The sequence below is a fragment of the Labeo rohita genome, chromosome 17 (genome assembly GCF_022985175.1).
Source record: "Labeo rohita strain BAU-BD-2019 chromosome 17, IGBB_LRoh.1.0, whole genome shotgun sequence".
Taxonomy (NCBI): domain Eukaryota; kingdom Metazoa; phylum Chordata; class Actinopteri; order Cypriniformes; family Cyprinidae; genus Labeo; species Labeo rohita.
The window spans coordinates 7,015,152-7,028,885 of NC_066885.1; the positions used below are offsets into that span (position 1 = coordinate 7,015,152).

Genomic DNA, 13,734 nt, shown 5'->3' on the forward strand with positions numbered 1-13,734 from the left:
GTGAGCCCCGTGACTGTTTTTGTCTGCTTTTCTAGTCAGACCGAGTAACTTCAGCATCGTTTTAGCTTAAATGTATTCTTTACTTGATTTGTATTACAGTTGTTTTACAAATAAATCGTTTTAGATGCGGTCGTGTAGAAAAGGTCAATTGAAGGCAACGGTAATGGCGTCTTTATGTCGTTGCTGTGGAGAGCGTCTGGCGTCATGGTTTTCTTAACCACGTGACGTGACCGGAACAGAGCGCCACAGTAAGCATGTGTGACACGTTAGATGCTTATTCAATGACACCTGCGTGATTTCAAGCTATTATGCATGACTACAGTGTTGCTGAATTACTCACTAAACGTGACATTGAAGTATTGTGATTCTGAATCAGATGATTTTGGCTGGATATTTTTAAAGTATGTGTATGATAGATATTAATATGAGTTTAATTTAGTGTTGATATACATCAGCAAACGCGACTTGACCAGTTGAGTCATATGCTTAATGGTTATTAAATTATATCATTTTAATGTGTAAAGGGGATCAGAGAGTAATCCATATTTGTGCAATGTTGATCCACATGTATACAACGTCTGTGTATTAATTAATAAATCTGTCAGTTTTCCTGTGAATTAACCGGATTGTACATTAATCAGTAAGCACACGTTATATAAATGCATGGGAAAGCAACATGCAGACTCTAAGTATCACATAAGAGATAATCTCCAACACATAGAGCTAAAAATAGAAGTCTTGTGCAAAGCTTTGGCCTCAAAAGCCAAGAAAACTACAAATAGATCCCAAAATATTGTGTATGCACTGCCAGTTAAAGGTTTAGATGAAATTATGCTTTTTATAATCTTTAATTATTGAATGGAAATTATATCTAATGTCTTTAACATTTATGTAAAATCTTTATTCATATTAATATCAGTGGATTTTGAGTAAATTATAACTTATCGGGTTTTACTTTGAGGCACCATATGTTGGTGACTAACCTTAAACTGTTTATGTATACCCAAGCGCACGTTGTATTTACTGCCTTATGTTGAACCTAGTAATATTCACATTCTTCTGAAAGGGTGTGAGTAAATATAATTCAATTCACGCCACCAAAAGAGAAGGTGTATCCTTTGCCTAAGCTTGTTGTCCACCTAATGAACTGTAATTATGGCAATCTAAGAGTCTGAATCAGAGCCTGATTCTCTTTTATAAATCGTATTTATTGTCAAGTCTGAAACCCACAAAAGGAAAACATAGGACTACATTAGTCCATTACAAAACATAAAAAACTTTTTTATTTTCTGCAGTAAAGTTGAGAGTAGCCAGGGTGTCTGAAACGTTACACAGTCAGTGAAATGGAAAAACAGAGAGGTTTGCAACACCGTGTTTACATGTTGTCCTCATCAGAGTCATCCTCCTCCTCCAGGGATTCCTGTCAGGGCAGAAATATGACAATAAGCCATGCTTAAGAGAGCTGTTGTTGTGACTATTACCAGAGGAACAGTAACTTACTTTAGCGTATTTCTCAGCCTCCTCTTTGATGTCTTTGGGGACAAGCTCGTGCCTTCCTTTTGTGACTAAAAAGAGGGGCAAAAATGTGAAAATGTGTGTAAATAAAATTCAGCACTGAACACAAATGCAATAGAGGAAAACCTAAAAGGCTCATAAACCAGGCTGTATTACGTATTAAAGGGAAAGTTCACCCAAAATGTTAATTCTGTCATTAATTACTCACCCTCATGTCGTTCCAAACCCGTGAGACCTTCGTTCATCTTCTGAACGCAAATTAAGATACTTCTGATGAAATCCAAGAGCTTTCTCTGCATAGACAGCAACGCAACTGACACTGACATGTTTAAGGCCCAGAAAGGTAGTAAGGACATTGTTAAAATAGTCTATGTGACATGAGTGGTTCAACTTTAATGTTATGAAGCTATGAGAATACTTTTTGTGCGCTAAGAAAACAAAAATAACCTCTTGTTCAACAATTTCTTCTCTTCTGTGTCTGTCTTTGATGCATGTGCCAGTTGCGTTGTTGCTTATGCAGGGTCAGAAAGCTCTCAGATTTCATCAAAAATATCTTAATTTGTGTTGTGAATTTGAACAAAGGTCTTAGGGTTTTGGAACGACATGAAGGTGAGTAATTAATTACAGAATTTTCTGTTTTGGGTGAACTATCCCTTTAGGTATTACAACGATTGTCCTAAAACCATTAAAGGAGTTGTTCACTTCCAGAACAAACATTTACAGATAATTTACTCACCTCTTTGTCATCCAGATGTTCATGTCTGTCTTTCTTTAGTCATAAAGAAATTATGTTTCTTGAGGAAAACATTTCAGGAATTATCTCCATATAGTGGACTTAAATGGTGCCTGCGAGTGTGAACTTCCAAAATGCAGTTTAAATGCAGCTTCAAATGGCTCTAAATGATCCCAGCCGAGGACGAAGGGTCTTATCTAGCGAAACGATTGGTTATTTTCAAAACAAATTGACAATATTTATACTTTTTAACTTCAAATTATTGTCTTTTCTCTTCTCTGCGATGCGCATGCATAATCCGGGTCAATACAGTTATGTCAAAAACTTCCATCACGTGTTTTTCTTCAACTTCAAAGTCGTCCTACATTGCGGTTTTACATTTTTTTACAAGGGTGTTTGATTTTCTTTGCACGTTCACTTTGTAAACACTGGGTCGGTTCTTCTGCAGCGATGTAGGATGATTTTGAAGTTGGGGAAGAAAACGAAATAGGAGTTTTTCTACATACCCTAACTGTCTTGAACCAGAAAAAAAGAGTTTACGCAGAAGTATACAAGACAAGCGTTTGAGGTCAAAAAGTATATAAATTGTCAGTTTCGGAAGTGGCCGATCGTTCTGCTAGATAAGACCCTTCTTCCTTGGCTGGGATCGTTTAGAGTCATTTGAAGCTGCATTTAAACTGCATTTTGGAAGTTCAAACTTGGGGGCACCATTGAAGTCCATTATATGGAGATAATTCCTGAACTATTTTCCTTAAGATACATAATTTCTTATCGACTGAAGAAAGAAAGACATGAACATCTTGAATGACAAGAGGGTGAGTAAATTATCTGTAAATGTTTGCTTTCGAAGTGAACTTCTCCTTTAAGAAACGTAACAACAGAAGTAGAATATAAAATGTAAAGTCATTACCTTCTCCAACCCAGCTAAGCTCCAGCTCAAAGGCTTTGTCTTTCACCTCATCATGAACGATATAGATACTGAGAAGAGATGACATAGTTATTAAATAGTGTGAATATAAAATCTTTAAGTAGTTATGGCATGCTATAAATATTTAATTCAAAGTCCCACAACCATGCACAACTTGGAAATAGGAAAGTTTAATGCTTGGAGGAGTTACAGAATTAAATTTCTGTTGTGTATATATAGAAAATACTTTTTGTTTTCTAGGTGCAATCTCAATAAGATCATTTTTGTGCTAATGCAGTGAACTATGAATGCAATGCAAAAAAAAGTCATTGAAATTGATTGGTCAAAAGGTGTGGGAATGGTGTTCATTAGAAGCCAACATTATTGTAAACTCAGCAACCCAAGAGATAAAAAAGAAAAATCAGCTGAGCTAGACTTTTAAAAGCTCAAGCACAACACTCAATACTAGTGTTGGACTAGTTTTGTTTGTATATGGATTGTTTTCATGGATCTCTGCTGCTCTCTTGTGTTGGATGTGAATGATGCATTAGATTTTGAAGTCTTTGTAATTCTAAGTTGTAAATAAAACTCACATTTTTGCCACTTCCTTCACCAGTTCTCTGCAGGTCATATCTTTCATCTGAAAAACAAGATTAACATTTACAAGTTTAACCACTTAAATCTGTTGACATTAAAATGGAAACAAAACTGAAAAAACAAATGTTGTGATAGCATAATGCTGTTACTTCTTCAAGACTGTTTTAAATGATGTTGTCGCTGCAGTACTAAAAGTAGCTGACTCTTGTTTAAGCGTGTTCCAAAAAAAGACTGCCAAACATGCTTATACTAAGCACCACAGCTGTACTGGTAGAGATGAAGCTCTGTTAGATTGAATGAGAATGAGTTTATGGTAATAAATGAAAGCCAATAAGATTAATCAGTAACATTATCTGTACTACAACCCTGGAGATACTATGAACACATAGATGTACACCACTGTTCAAAAGTTTGGGGTCTAAAACTTTCTATTTTAATATATTTTAAAATGTCATTTATTCCTGATTTTTCAGCATCATTATTCAATTCTGCAGTGTCACATGATCCTTCAGAAATTATTGTAATATGCTGATTTGGTGCTCAAGTACCATTTCTTATTATCATCGACAGTGTTGGGGAAATTTACTTTTAAAAGTAATGCATTACAATATTGAGTTACTCCCTAAAAACATAACTAATTACATTAGTTAGCTACTTTTTTTGGCAAATGTAAAAGCCTTTTCACACCAAAAGTCTCAGGCTTTGAGAAAAGTGAATTCACGTCTGTACGGTAGACGACAGAAAAAAGAAAAAAACAACTTTTCAAGAAAAAAAAAATTGCTTATTAGTATGGTTGAATTGGATCATGGAAGGTCGGCAGCAAAGACACTGGTTAATAAAAGGGTATTAAATGCATAAAGGATGTTTGTATTATTTAACATTTATTTATTGCAGGTTTGCATCATATTCTTAGTTGAATTACACTGTTTTTATTCATTTTGAGTAATACTGAATCTGTTTTTTCTGAGTGAGATGAATTAATGCATGTTCACATTTATTCTAGAACTAACATCTTACTCTTGATTTCTCACAACATGGGGACAGGAGAGCTTTTAATCAATAAATGAGGGGAAAGTAACTCAGACATTTTCTTGTCAATTAAAAAGTAATGCGTTACTTTACTAGTTACTTGGAAAAAGTAATAATCATCAATGATAATGGAAACTGTTATTACTGTTAATTTTGATCAATTTTATTCATTCTTTTTGAACAAATGAACTTTTTAATAGTAGTGTAATATAAAATATGTGACCTTGGACCACAAACCAGTCATAAGGTTAAATTTTTTAAATTGAGATTTAAACATCATCTGAAGCTGAATAAAAAAGCTTTCCAATGATGTATGGTTTGTTAGGATAGAACAATATTGGGCTGAAGTACAACTATTTGAAAAATAGTTTGAAAATTTTGAAAAATTGAAGGTGCAAAAAAATAAATAAAATCACAAAATGGAGAAAATGCCTTTAAAGTTGTCAAGATTAAGTTCTTAGCAATGCATATTACTAAAAAAAAAAAATAAGTTTAAGTTATATATCTTTACTGTAGGAAATTGACAAAATATCTGCATGGAACATAACCTTTACTTAATATCCTAATGATTTTTGGCATAAAAGAAAAATCGATAATTTTGACCCATACAATGTATTGTTGGCTATTGCTACAAATATACCCGTGCTACACACAACTGGTTTTGTGGTCCAGGGTCATATATATGTACTTATCTGAAAGCCTTTTACTAAATGATGAATATATAATGCATTATCACATACCTGTAGTTTCTCAATTTCTGTCTTGGCAGCTTGCTTGGCTTTCCCAATAGCACAGCCCCAGTAACCCTAACAAAAAGACACCAAACATTAATGACAAAGGCAAACACTTGTACAGGAGGTTCAGGTTAATGAAAACAATGTGTAATCTGCAATTATATTGACTATTGGAAGGAGTTTATGTGTATGCTGAATACTGTTTGGCTGCTTTTATCACTAGAAATTCATACATTCAAAAAGTACATTCATCTACAAAATTAGATTCAGGTATTTAAGCAATAGCCTTTAAGTTTTTCAAAATCATGAGAAATAAATTCAGAGCAGTGTATCCAAGCTGGTGCATATTAAGTTTTAAACTAGTTCACTACCAGAACAAAAATTTACAGGTAATTTACTCACTCCCTTGTTATCCAATATGTTCACGTCTTTCTTTCTTCAGTCTTAAAGAAATTATGTTTTTTAAAGGAAAACATTTCAGGATTTCTCTCCATACAGTGGACTTCTATGGTGCCTGCAAATTTGAACTTCCAAAATACAGTTTAAATGCAGCTTCAAAGAGCTCTAAATGATCCCAGTCGAGGAAGAAGGGCCTTATCTAGCAAAATGGTCAGTTACTTTCTAAAAAAAAATGACAATATATATATTTTTTTAACCCCAAATGCTCATCATGTCTAGCTCTGCATGTACTCTGTGTATTCTGATTCTAGACAGTTAGGGTATGTCGAAAAACTCCTATCTCTTTTTTTTCCTCCAACTTTAAAATTGTCCACTGTTTACTAGTGATGGGTTGTTCTTTAGCAATTCGTTCATTTTGAACGAATCTTCAATGTCTCGGGGAGTGATTCGTTTAGTCGTGCATACGCAACATCCTATTAGGTTCTGCACTGGAATTAGTTCACCTGTTTCGAGTCTTCAGGTTTTCCGAGTCGTTCGTTCATCTTATGGGCTGTCACATGATGAACAAACGTCTCGAACCCGAAGACTCAAGAGATGAATTAATCAGTTCTCTTTCTGACTCAGACTGCATTGGTTAAGCTTATGGGGCTGTCACGTGATGAACGAACGAACGAATCAAACCTGAAAACTTGTCAGATAAGAGGTGAGGTGAGCTAATCATAGACTGAAGACTCAGGTAAACGATGAGTAAATGTTTTCTGTTTCTTATAGCATTATAGCTTTTTCTTGTTTGTAGTGTGATCAACATTTGTGTAAGCAGTAGATGTGTTAGAGAAATAACACGTAATATTTTAAAATGAACGAAATGACTCGAAAAAAGATTTGTCTCAAAGGTCTCGTTCAGCAAAATGTACGTTTAGAGCCCTTTGAAGCTGCATTTAAACTGCATTTTGGAAGTTCAAACTTGTGGGCACCATACAAGTCAACTATATGGAGAGAAATCCTGAAATGTTCTCCTCAAAAAACATAATTTCTCTACAACTGAGGAAAGAAAGACATGAACATCTTCGATGACAAGGGGGTGAGTAAATTATCTGTAAATGTTTGTTCTGGAAGTGAACAACTTCTTTAAAGTGTTGATTAACAGAAACCATAGTTTATGCAAGAGATCTCTTACGTATGAAATCCCAGAAGGGTCGACCATGTACAGCTGTGGACCATCATCTTCATCATAAGACCCCAGGATGAAACTGAAGAGTTAAAGAAAAGAAAAACCCAAGTTAAAAACACATACGTACTAATAAAGAAATAAATATATTTGCAATGATAATGCAAATTAAAAACATTATTGAAACTTTACAAAAGACCTACCTGCATCCAAAAGGCCTCACAGCACTGTATAATGTGTAAGCGTGGACATACATGGCCACTCTGTCTGCAAGATGCTGTTTGGATAATATGAAAAGTATATCAATGACAGCATCTCTATTCAGATTTCTTTATTGTCTAAATGTACAGTGGTGGTCAAAATTATTAGAACACTAGTATTTTCACCAGCTAAAAAATGGTTTTAAGTCTGTTATTTCTTGCTTTTGCTGTAGTGTTTCAGTAGGAAATGTCAGTTTACACTTCCAAACTTTTGGCATGTTGTAATAATCCAGTTAGATTTTTTTGTTTGCACAAGGAGTCTGTCTGAAATAGCATGAAGAAACAGAGCTAAGTGAGACAGACTAAATCCAGAAGAACAGTGGCAACGTCTCCAAGATGCTTCAAGAGACCTACCCGCAAAGCTACCTGAAAAACTATGCTTAAGTGCACCTAGGGCAAAAGCTACACAAGGATGGTCACACCACATGTTGATTTAATTTAGTTAACAGAAGTTACTTAATAAAGAAAATCTATGTATGACATTATTTTTGACAGCATCCTCATTTTACAGCATTTTTACACAAGTGCCTAAAACTTTTAACAGTACTGTAACTTTGCAGGTAGGTTTCTTGAAGCACCTTGCCACAGTTCTTCTGGATTTAGACTGTCTCAGTTTGTTTGGTTTCTTCATTTCTTCATTTCGCTAGTGAAAATACTACTTTTAATAATTTTGTATAAACAAATTATAAAAGACTTAATTTAATACAAAACTTAAGTTATATAGACTTGGTCATTTTAGAGTAAGGAAATACCCGACGGCGAGTAAACAACAGTATTATGTTCTTTTTTGTGTGATCTATTGCTTTAGTTTCTCTCTTACCTTCAGTGGGATGTCATGGCCATAGTTGGAGCGGAAGTTTGAAGCCTCTTCTCTGGCCACTTCTGATAGAGATCGGGCATCTGCTAGAAGACCAGCCACAGCCTAGAAAACAAACAGACATGGATTCATATATGTAGAGATTTACACTTCTAAACAAAAGTTTTGGGAAGAAAGACTTTTCAAAATAATACTTTTATTCAGTAAGGATGCATTAAATTGATCAAAAGTGACAGTAAAGACATTTTTAATGTTTTTATTTAAAATAAATGCTGTCCATTCTGTTCATCAACGAATCCTAAAAATAATATCATGTGTAATAGAAGTATAAAAATATTTATATGACTTATAAATATATATAACTTGTTACAACTTTGCCATTACATTTTAAATTCTAATAATTTTTTCCTGTTTTACTGTTTTTTTACTGTGATAAATGCAGCCTTGGTGAGCATAAGAAAATTCTTTTTAAAAAAATCTTACCAACTGCAAGCCTGAACAGTAGCAAAAACAAGCAATTAAATTACAAACAAAAGTATGTGAACAATTTTGATGGATGATTAAGTTTTTTAACTATTGTAATTCTGTCAAATAAACATTTCTTTTAGGTTACGCAAAGTCTAAATATTCACATAGATGCAACTGCTTTTAAAGTGCAATAAAGGAACCTAACACTTATAATGTAATACTGCAATCCAATAATTTACTTACATCAGAGTAAACCAAGTGTGTAATGAGCATGAGCATGTTTTCTGCATTTGTTTCAACAACATGCTGAATGTTCTCACCATTCCAACATGCCGATCAATATTGAAGATACGTTTATTCGAGCCTTCCTCATACAACTTGGACAGAACCAGCTTCTCAACACCAAACACGACTCCATCCTTGCAGCGGATGCCAATTGCTGTGCTAATGAACGAAAACAAAAACAAACAATTATTAATACCTTAATATGAATTCATAGTTTCATCAGACATCAAATGCACAACACATTCAAAAACATAGTGTTGAAGGTAAAGGAGTTTCTCACTACAGCACATTAAAATGTAGTCTTGCTTCAACTATTTAATGTGTAGCAGTTTTTAATTAATTACCTGCTGTTTTCTACAGCCTTCATGGCGTATTCGACCTGAAATACCCTTCCATCAGGTGAAAAGGTGGAGGCGGATAAATCATACTGGATGGGGAGAAAATAAATACTGTCAACAATTATTACATGTGTTCATTTAATATAAATAAACCATTCAAACAGCTTTGAAATGACAATAATAAACGCAGCTGGGCATTAACGGCGAAAATAGTACTGCACATCAAATTTACTTTCACTTTGCCTCCACAGTGACTTTTCATTTGAACTGCTATCATTCATTGTTAGCGAGCAGTGACTCAGCAGAGACAAAATAGTGCAAAACACACACAATTAACCGATGTAAATAAAAATAACGTAAGCTACTTAAGTATGAAAACTCTTTATTAACTTTATTTAGGCTGGAACAGAATAAAACACACTAATGCAAATCCTGCACATTAGCAGTAGCTTATTAGCTTCAGAATGACACAGACATACACGCATTCCTCATATAATCGCTCTTTCACGATCAGAGCTCATTCAAACGCTATAATATATTATGTATTGTAACATCAACTCACCCCGGTCCCAATAGAGCTCATTGTTACTAACTGTGATCAACTATAAAGGTAAGTAAGTGTTCAGCATTAGCAACCGCAGACTCCACAGCACATCGGCTCTCCTCTGCCACCTGCGATCAACGGGCTCTGTGATTGGACACCATATCGACCAATCAGATTCTCTCGAGCGGCAAAAGGCTCAATCTTTCACAATAAAAGTTGGATACTAAAAAATAAAAGTTAACGTCTTTATAGTATTTTTACATTTGAAAATTTTAATTACAGCTTTCGACTGATATAATTTCGAAATAAACATACCATGAGGGAACATTACTATTAAACCACTATTTTACAATATCAAGCTATTCAATTATCTACAGTTGAGGCCAAAAGTTAACATGCACCTTGCAGAATCTGCAAAATGTTCATTATTTTACCAAAATAAGAGGGATTTTTTATTCAGTACTGACCTGAATAAGATACTTTACATAAAAACGTTTACATATAGTCCACAAGAGAAAATAATAGTTGAATTTATAAAAATTACCCTGTTCAAAAGTTTACATGTAGCCTATGTTTGACTCTTAATACTGTGTTAGTGATACCCCCCAATTTTTTGGTTTTTAAGCATTTTTGTGTATTTGTACCCTTTCACTGTATGATTTTTAGATCCATCTTATCACACTGAGGACAACTGAAGGACTCATATGCAGCTATTACAGAAGGTTCAAACACTCACTGATGCTTCAAAAACAATGCAATGGGGGTGAAAACTTTTTGAATTTGAAGATCAGGGTATATTAAACTTATTTTGTCTTCTGAGAAATATGCAAGTATCTTCTGTAACTTCTGAAGGGCAGTACTAGATGAAAACAATATGATGTATAGGTAAAATAAGAAAAATACACACATCTTCATTTTGTTCTTAATGCACTGGAGTATCAGTGAGCGTTTGAACCTTATGTAATAGTTGCATACAAGTCCCTCTCAGTTGTCCTCGGTGGAAAATATGGATCTCAAAATCATACAGTCATTGTTGGAAAGGGTTCAAATACACAAAAAAAGCTGAACAAACCAAAGAATTTGTGGGACCTGAAAGATTTTTCTGAAGAACAGCAGGCAGTTTAACTGTTCAGGACAAACAAAGGACTCATGAACAACTATCACTAAACAAAAACAGATGTGGATCATTCAGGTAATAACACAGTATTAAGAATCAAACGTATGTAAACTTTTGAACGGGGCCATTTTTATAAATTCAACTATTATTTTCTCTTATGGACTATACAGTGGGTGCGGAAAGTATTCAGACCCCCTTAAATTTTACACTCTTTGTTATATTGCAGCCATTTGCTAAAATCATTTAAGTTCATTTTTTTCCTCATTAATGTACACACAGCACCCCATATTGACAGAAAAACACAGAATTGTTGACATTTTTGCAGATTTATTAAAAAAGAAAAACTGAAATATTATATGGTCCTAAGTATTCAGACCCTTTGCTGTGACACTCATATCTTTAACTCAGGTGCTGTTCATTTCTTCTGATCATCCTTGAGATGGTTCTGCACCTTCATTTGAGTCCAGCTGTGTTTGATTATACTGATTGGATTTGATTAGGAAAGCCACACACCTGTCTATATAAGACCTTACAGCTCACAGTGCATGTCAGAGCAAATGAGAATCATGAGGTCAAAGGAACTGCCTGAAGAGCTCAGAGACAGAATTGTGGCAAGGCACAGATCTGACCAAGGTTACAAAAAAAATTTCTGCTGCACTTAAGGTTCCTAAAAGCACAGTGGCCTCCATAATCCTTAAATGGAAGACGTTTGGGACGACCAGAACCCTTCCTAGAGCTGGCCGTCCGGCCAAACTAAGCTATCGGGGGAGAAGAGCCTTGGTGAGAGAGGTAAAGAAGAACCCAAAGATCACTATGGCTGAGCTCCAGAGATGTAGTCGGGAGATGGGAGAAAGTTGTAGAAAGTCAACCATCACTGCAGCCCTCCACCAGTCGGGGCTTTATGGCAGAGTGGCCTGAACAGAAGCCTCTCCTCAGTGCAAGACACACGAAAGCCTGCATGGAGTTTGCTGGTCTGATGAGACCAAGATAGAACTTTTTGGCCTTAATTCTAAGCGGTATGTGTGGAGAAAACCAGGACCTGCTCATCACCTGTCCAATACAGTCCCAACAGTGAAGCATGGTGGTGGCAGCATCATGCTGTGGGGGTGTTTTTCAGCTGCAGGGACAGGACGACTGGTTGCAATCAAGGGAAAGATGAATGCGGCCAAGTACAGGGATATCCTGGACAAAAACCTTCTCCAGAGTGCTCAGGACCTCAGACTGGGCCGAAGGTTTACCTTCCAACAAGACAATGACCCTAAGCACACAGCTAAAATAGCGAAGGAGTGGCTTCACAACAACTCCGTGACTGTTCTTGAATGGCCCAGCCAGAGCCCTGACTTAAACCCAATTGAGCATCTCTGGAGAGACCTAAAAATGGCTGTCCACCAACGTTTACCATCCAACCTGACAGAACTGGAGAGGAGCTGCAAGGAGGAATGGCAGAGGATCCCCAAATCCAGGTGTGAAAAACTTGTTGCATCTTTCCCAGAAAGACTCATGGCTGTATTAGATCAAAAAGGTGCTTCTACTAAATACTGAGCAAAGGGTCTGAATACTTAGGACCATGTGATATTTCAGTTTTTCTTTTTTAATAAATCTGCAAAAAATGTCAACAATTCTGTGTTTTTCTGTCAATATGGGGTGCTGTGTGTACATTAATGAGGAAAAAAATGAACTTAAATGATTTTAGCAAATGGCTGCAATATAACAAAGAGTGAAAAATTTAAGGGGGTCTGAATACTTTCCGTACCCACTGTATGTAAACATCCTTTATGTGAAATATCTTATTCAGGTCAGTACTGTATGTAGTTTTGTATGATCCCTCTTATTTTGGTAACATATTTAAAAAGGTCTATGTAAACTTTTGAGCTCAACTGTATCTATCTATCTATAAACGCTAAAACTTTTCAAGCTCAAATGTAGAACCGCACTGTGTTTCTAAATATCCCAAAATGTGTTAAACCGTAATGAACATTCATGAACCAAACCAAAGGTGTTGATTTGACTGGAATGTAATATTTTATTAAATACAAATCCGAAGACGTCATTCAAAAATGAGTCTTTTCCCTTCAGATCAGCGGTTGCTGACAGACCGTACATGGCCGAGACAAAAGAAGGAAAGAGAAAAAGGCATTTCATAACAACTCATTTCCAGCTTATGCAGCACAACACTCAAATACTCAATAACCACCATTCTGTACTAAACAACTCCAATGCTACAATTGCTTCATACATGCATAAACCCTTAAAACCCTCTTGTATTATTACGGTATGATTAAACAAGAATCACATTCACAACAAAAGTATTCACTGCTATTTTTCACACTAAAGATTCTTCAAATCGACTGGACCATAAGTTGGTCAGTATGCTACAGGCTCAGATCTCATCCAGAATCACACCAGGTGCTCTCCGTCACAGCTAAATTGGTTCAAACTCAAGTGTTGTGGATCTTAGACATCCAGGCTACTGTAATCCCTGAGACATATTTCATGCATCAGCTGGCGAGCATCTCAAAACACTCGCTCCGATAGCTCTCATAGGGTGGGACATCTTTAACATCCATCTCCTGTCCGATATCGGGTTACACTAGCATGGACAAGCATCTCTAATGCACCCATCACGTAAATAAATGCAAGTATACAATATAATCATGACGGACATCAGTTAAGATGGGTATATTTTCATAGGCACAGGAGGTAGGTAATAATTTGCACTCAGGGTGGCTAATGGAAGATGTGACTGAAAGGAAGTCAGGGCCCAGATTTGCTTAGTCATGAATCTGTTAAAAGAGACACCCCCAAATATGATTATTACAACAG

The 13,734-nt window shown here is 35.6% G+C and overlaps 1 protein-coding gene across 1 annotated transcript; it reads right to left on the reverse strand.

Annotated features, from left to right (window-relative positions):
• Positions 1–1,187: 1,187 nt before the first annotated feature.
• Positions 1,188–9,980, reverse strand: psma3 (proteasome 20S subunit alpha 3). The gene is made up of 11 exons (XM_051133024.1): positions 9,813–9,980; positions 9,257–9,339; positions 8,948–9,071; positions 8,163–8,264; positions 7,286–7,359; positions 7,092–7,164; positions 5,522–5,587; positions 3,749–3,795; positions 3,159–3,226; positions 1,501–1,565; positions 1,188–1,420 (listed from the first exon to the last, which is right to left on the reverse strand). The coding sequence occupies exons 1-11, from the start codon at positions 9,831–9,833 to the stop codon at positions 1,376–1,378; spliced, it is 768 nt and encodes a 255-aa protein (XP_050988981.1). The 5' UTR covers positions 9,834–9,980; the 3' UTR covers positions 1,188–1,375.
• Between the last annotated feature and the right edge of the window lie 3,754 nt (positions 9,981–13,734).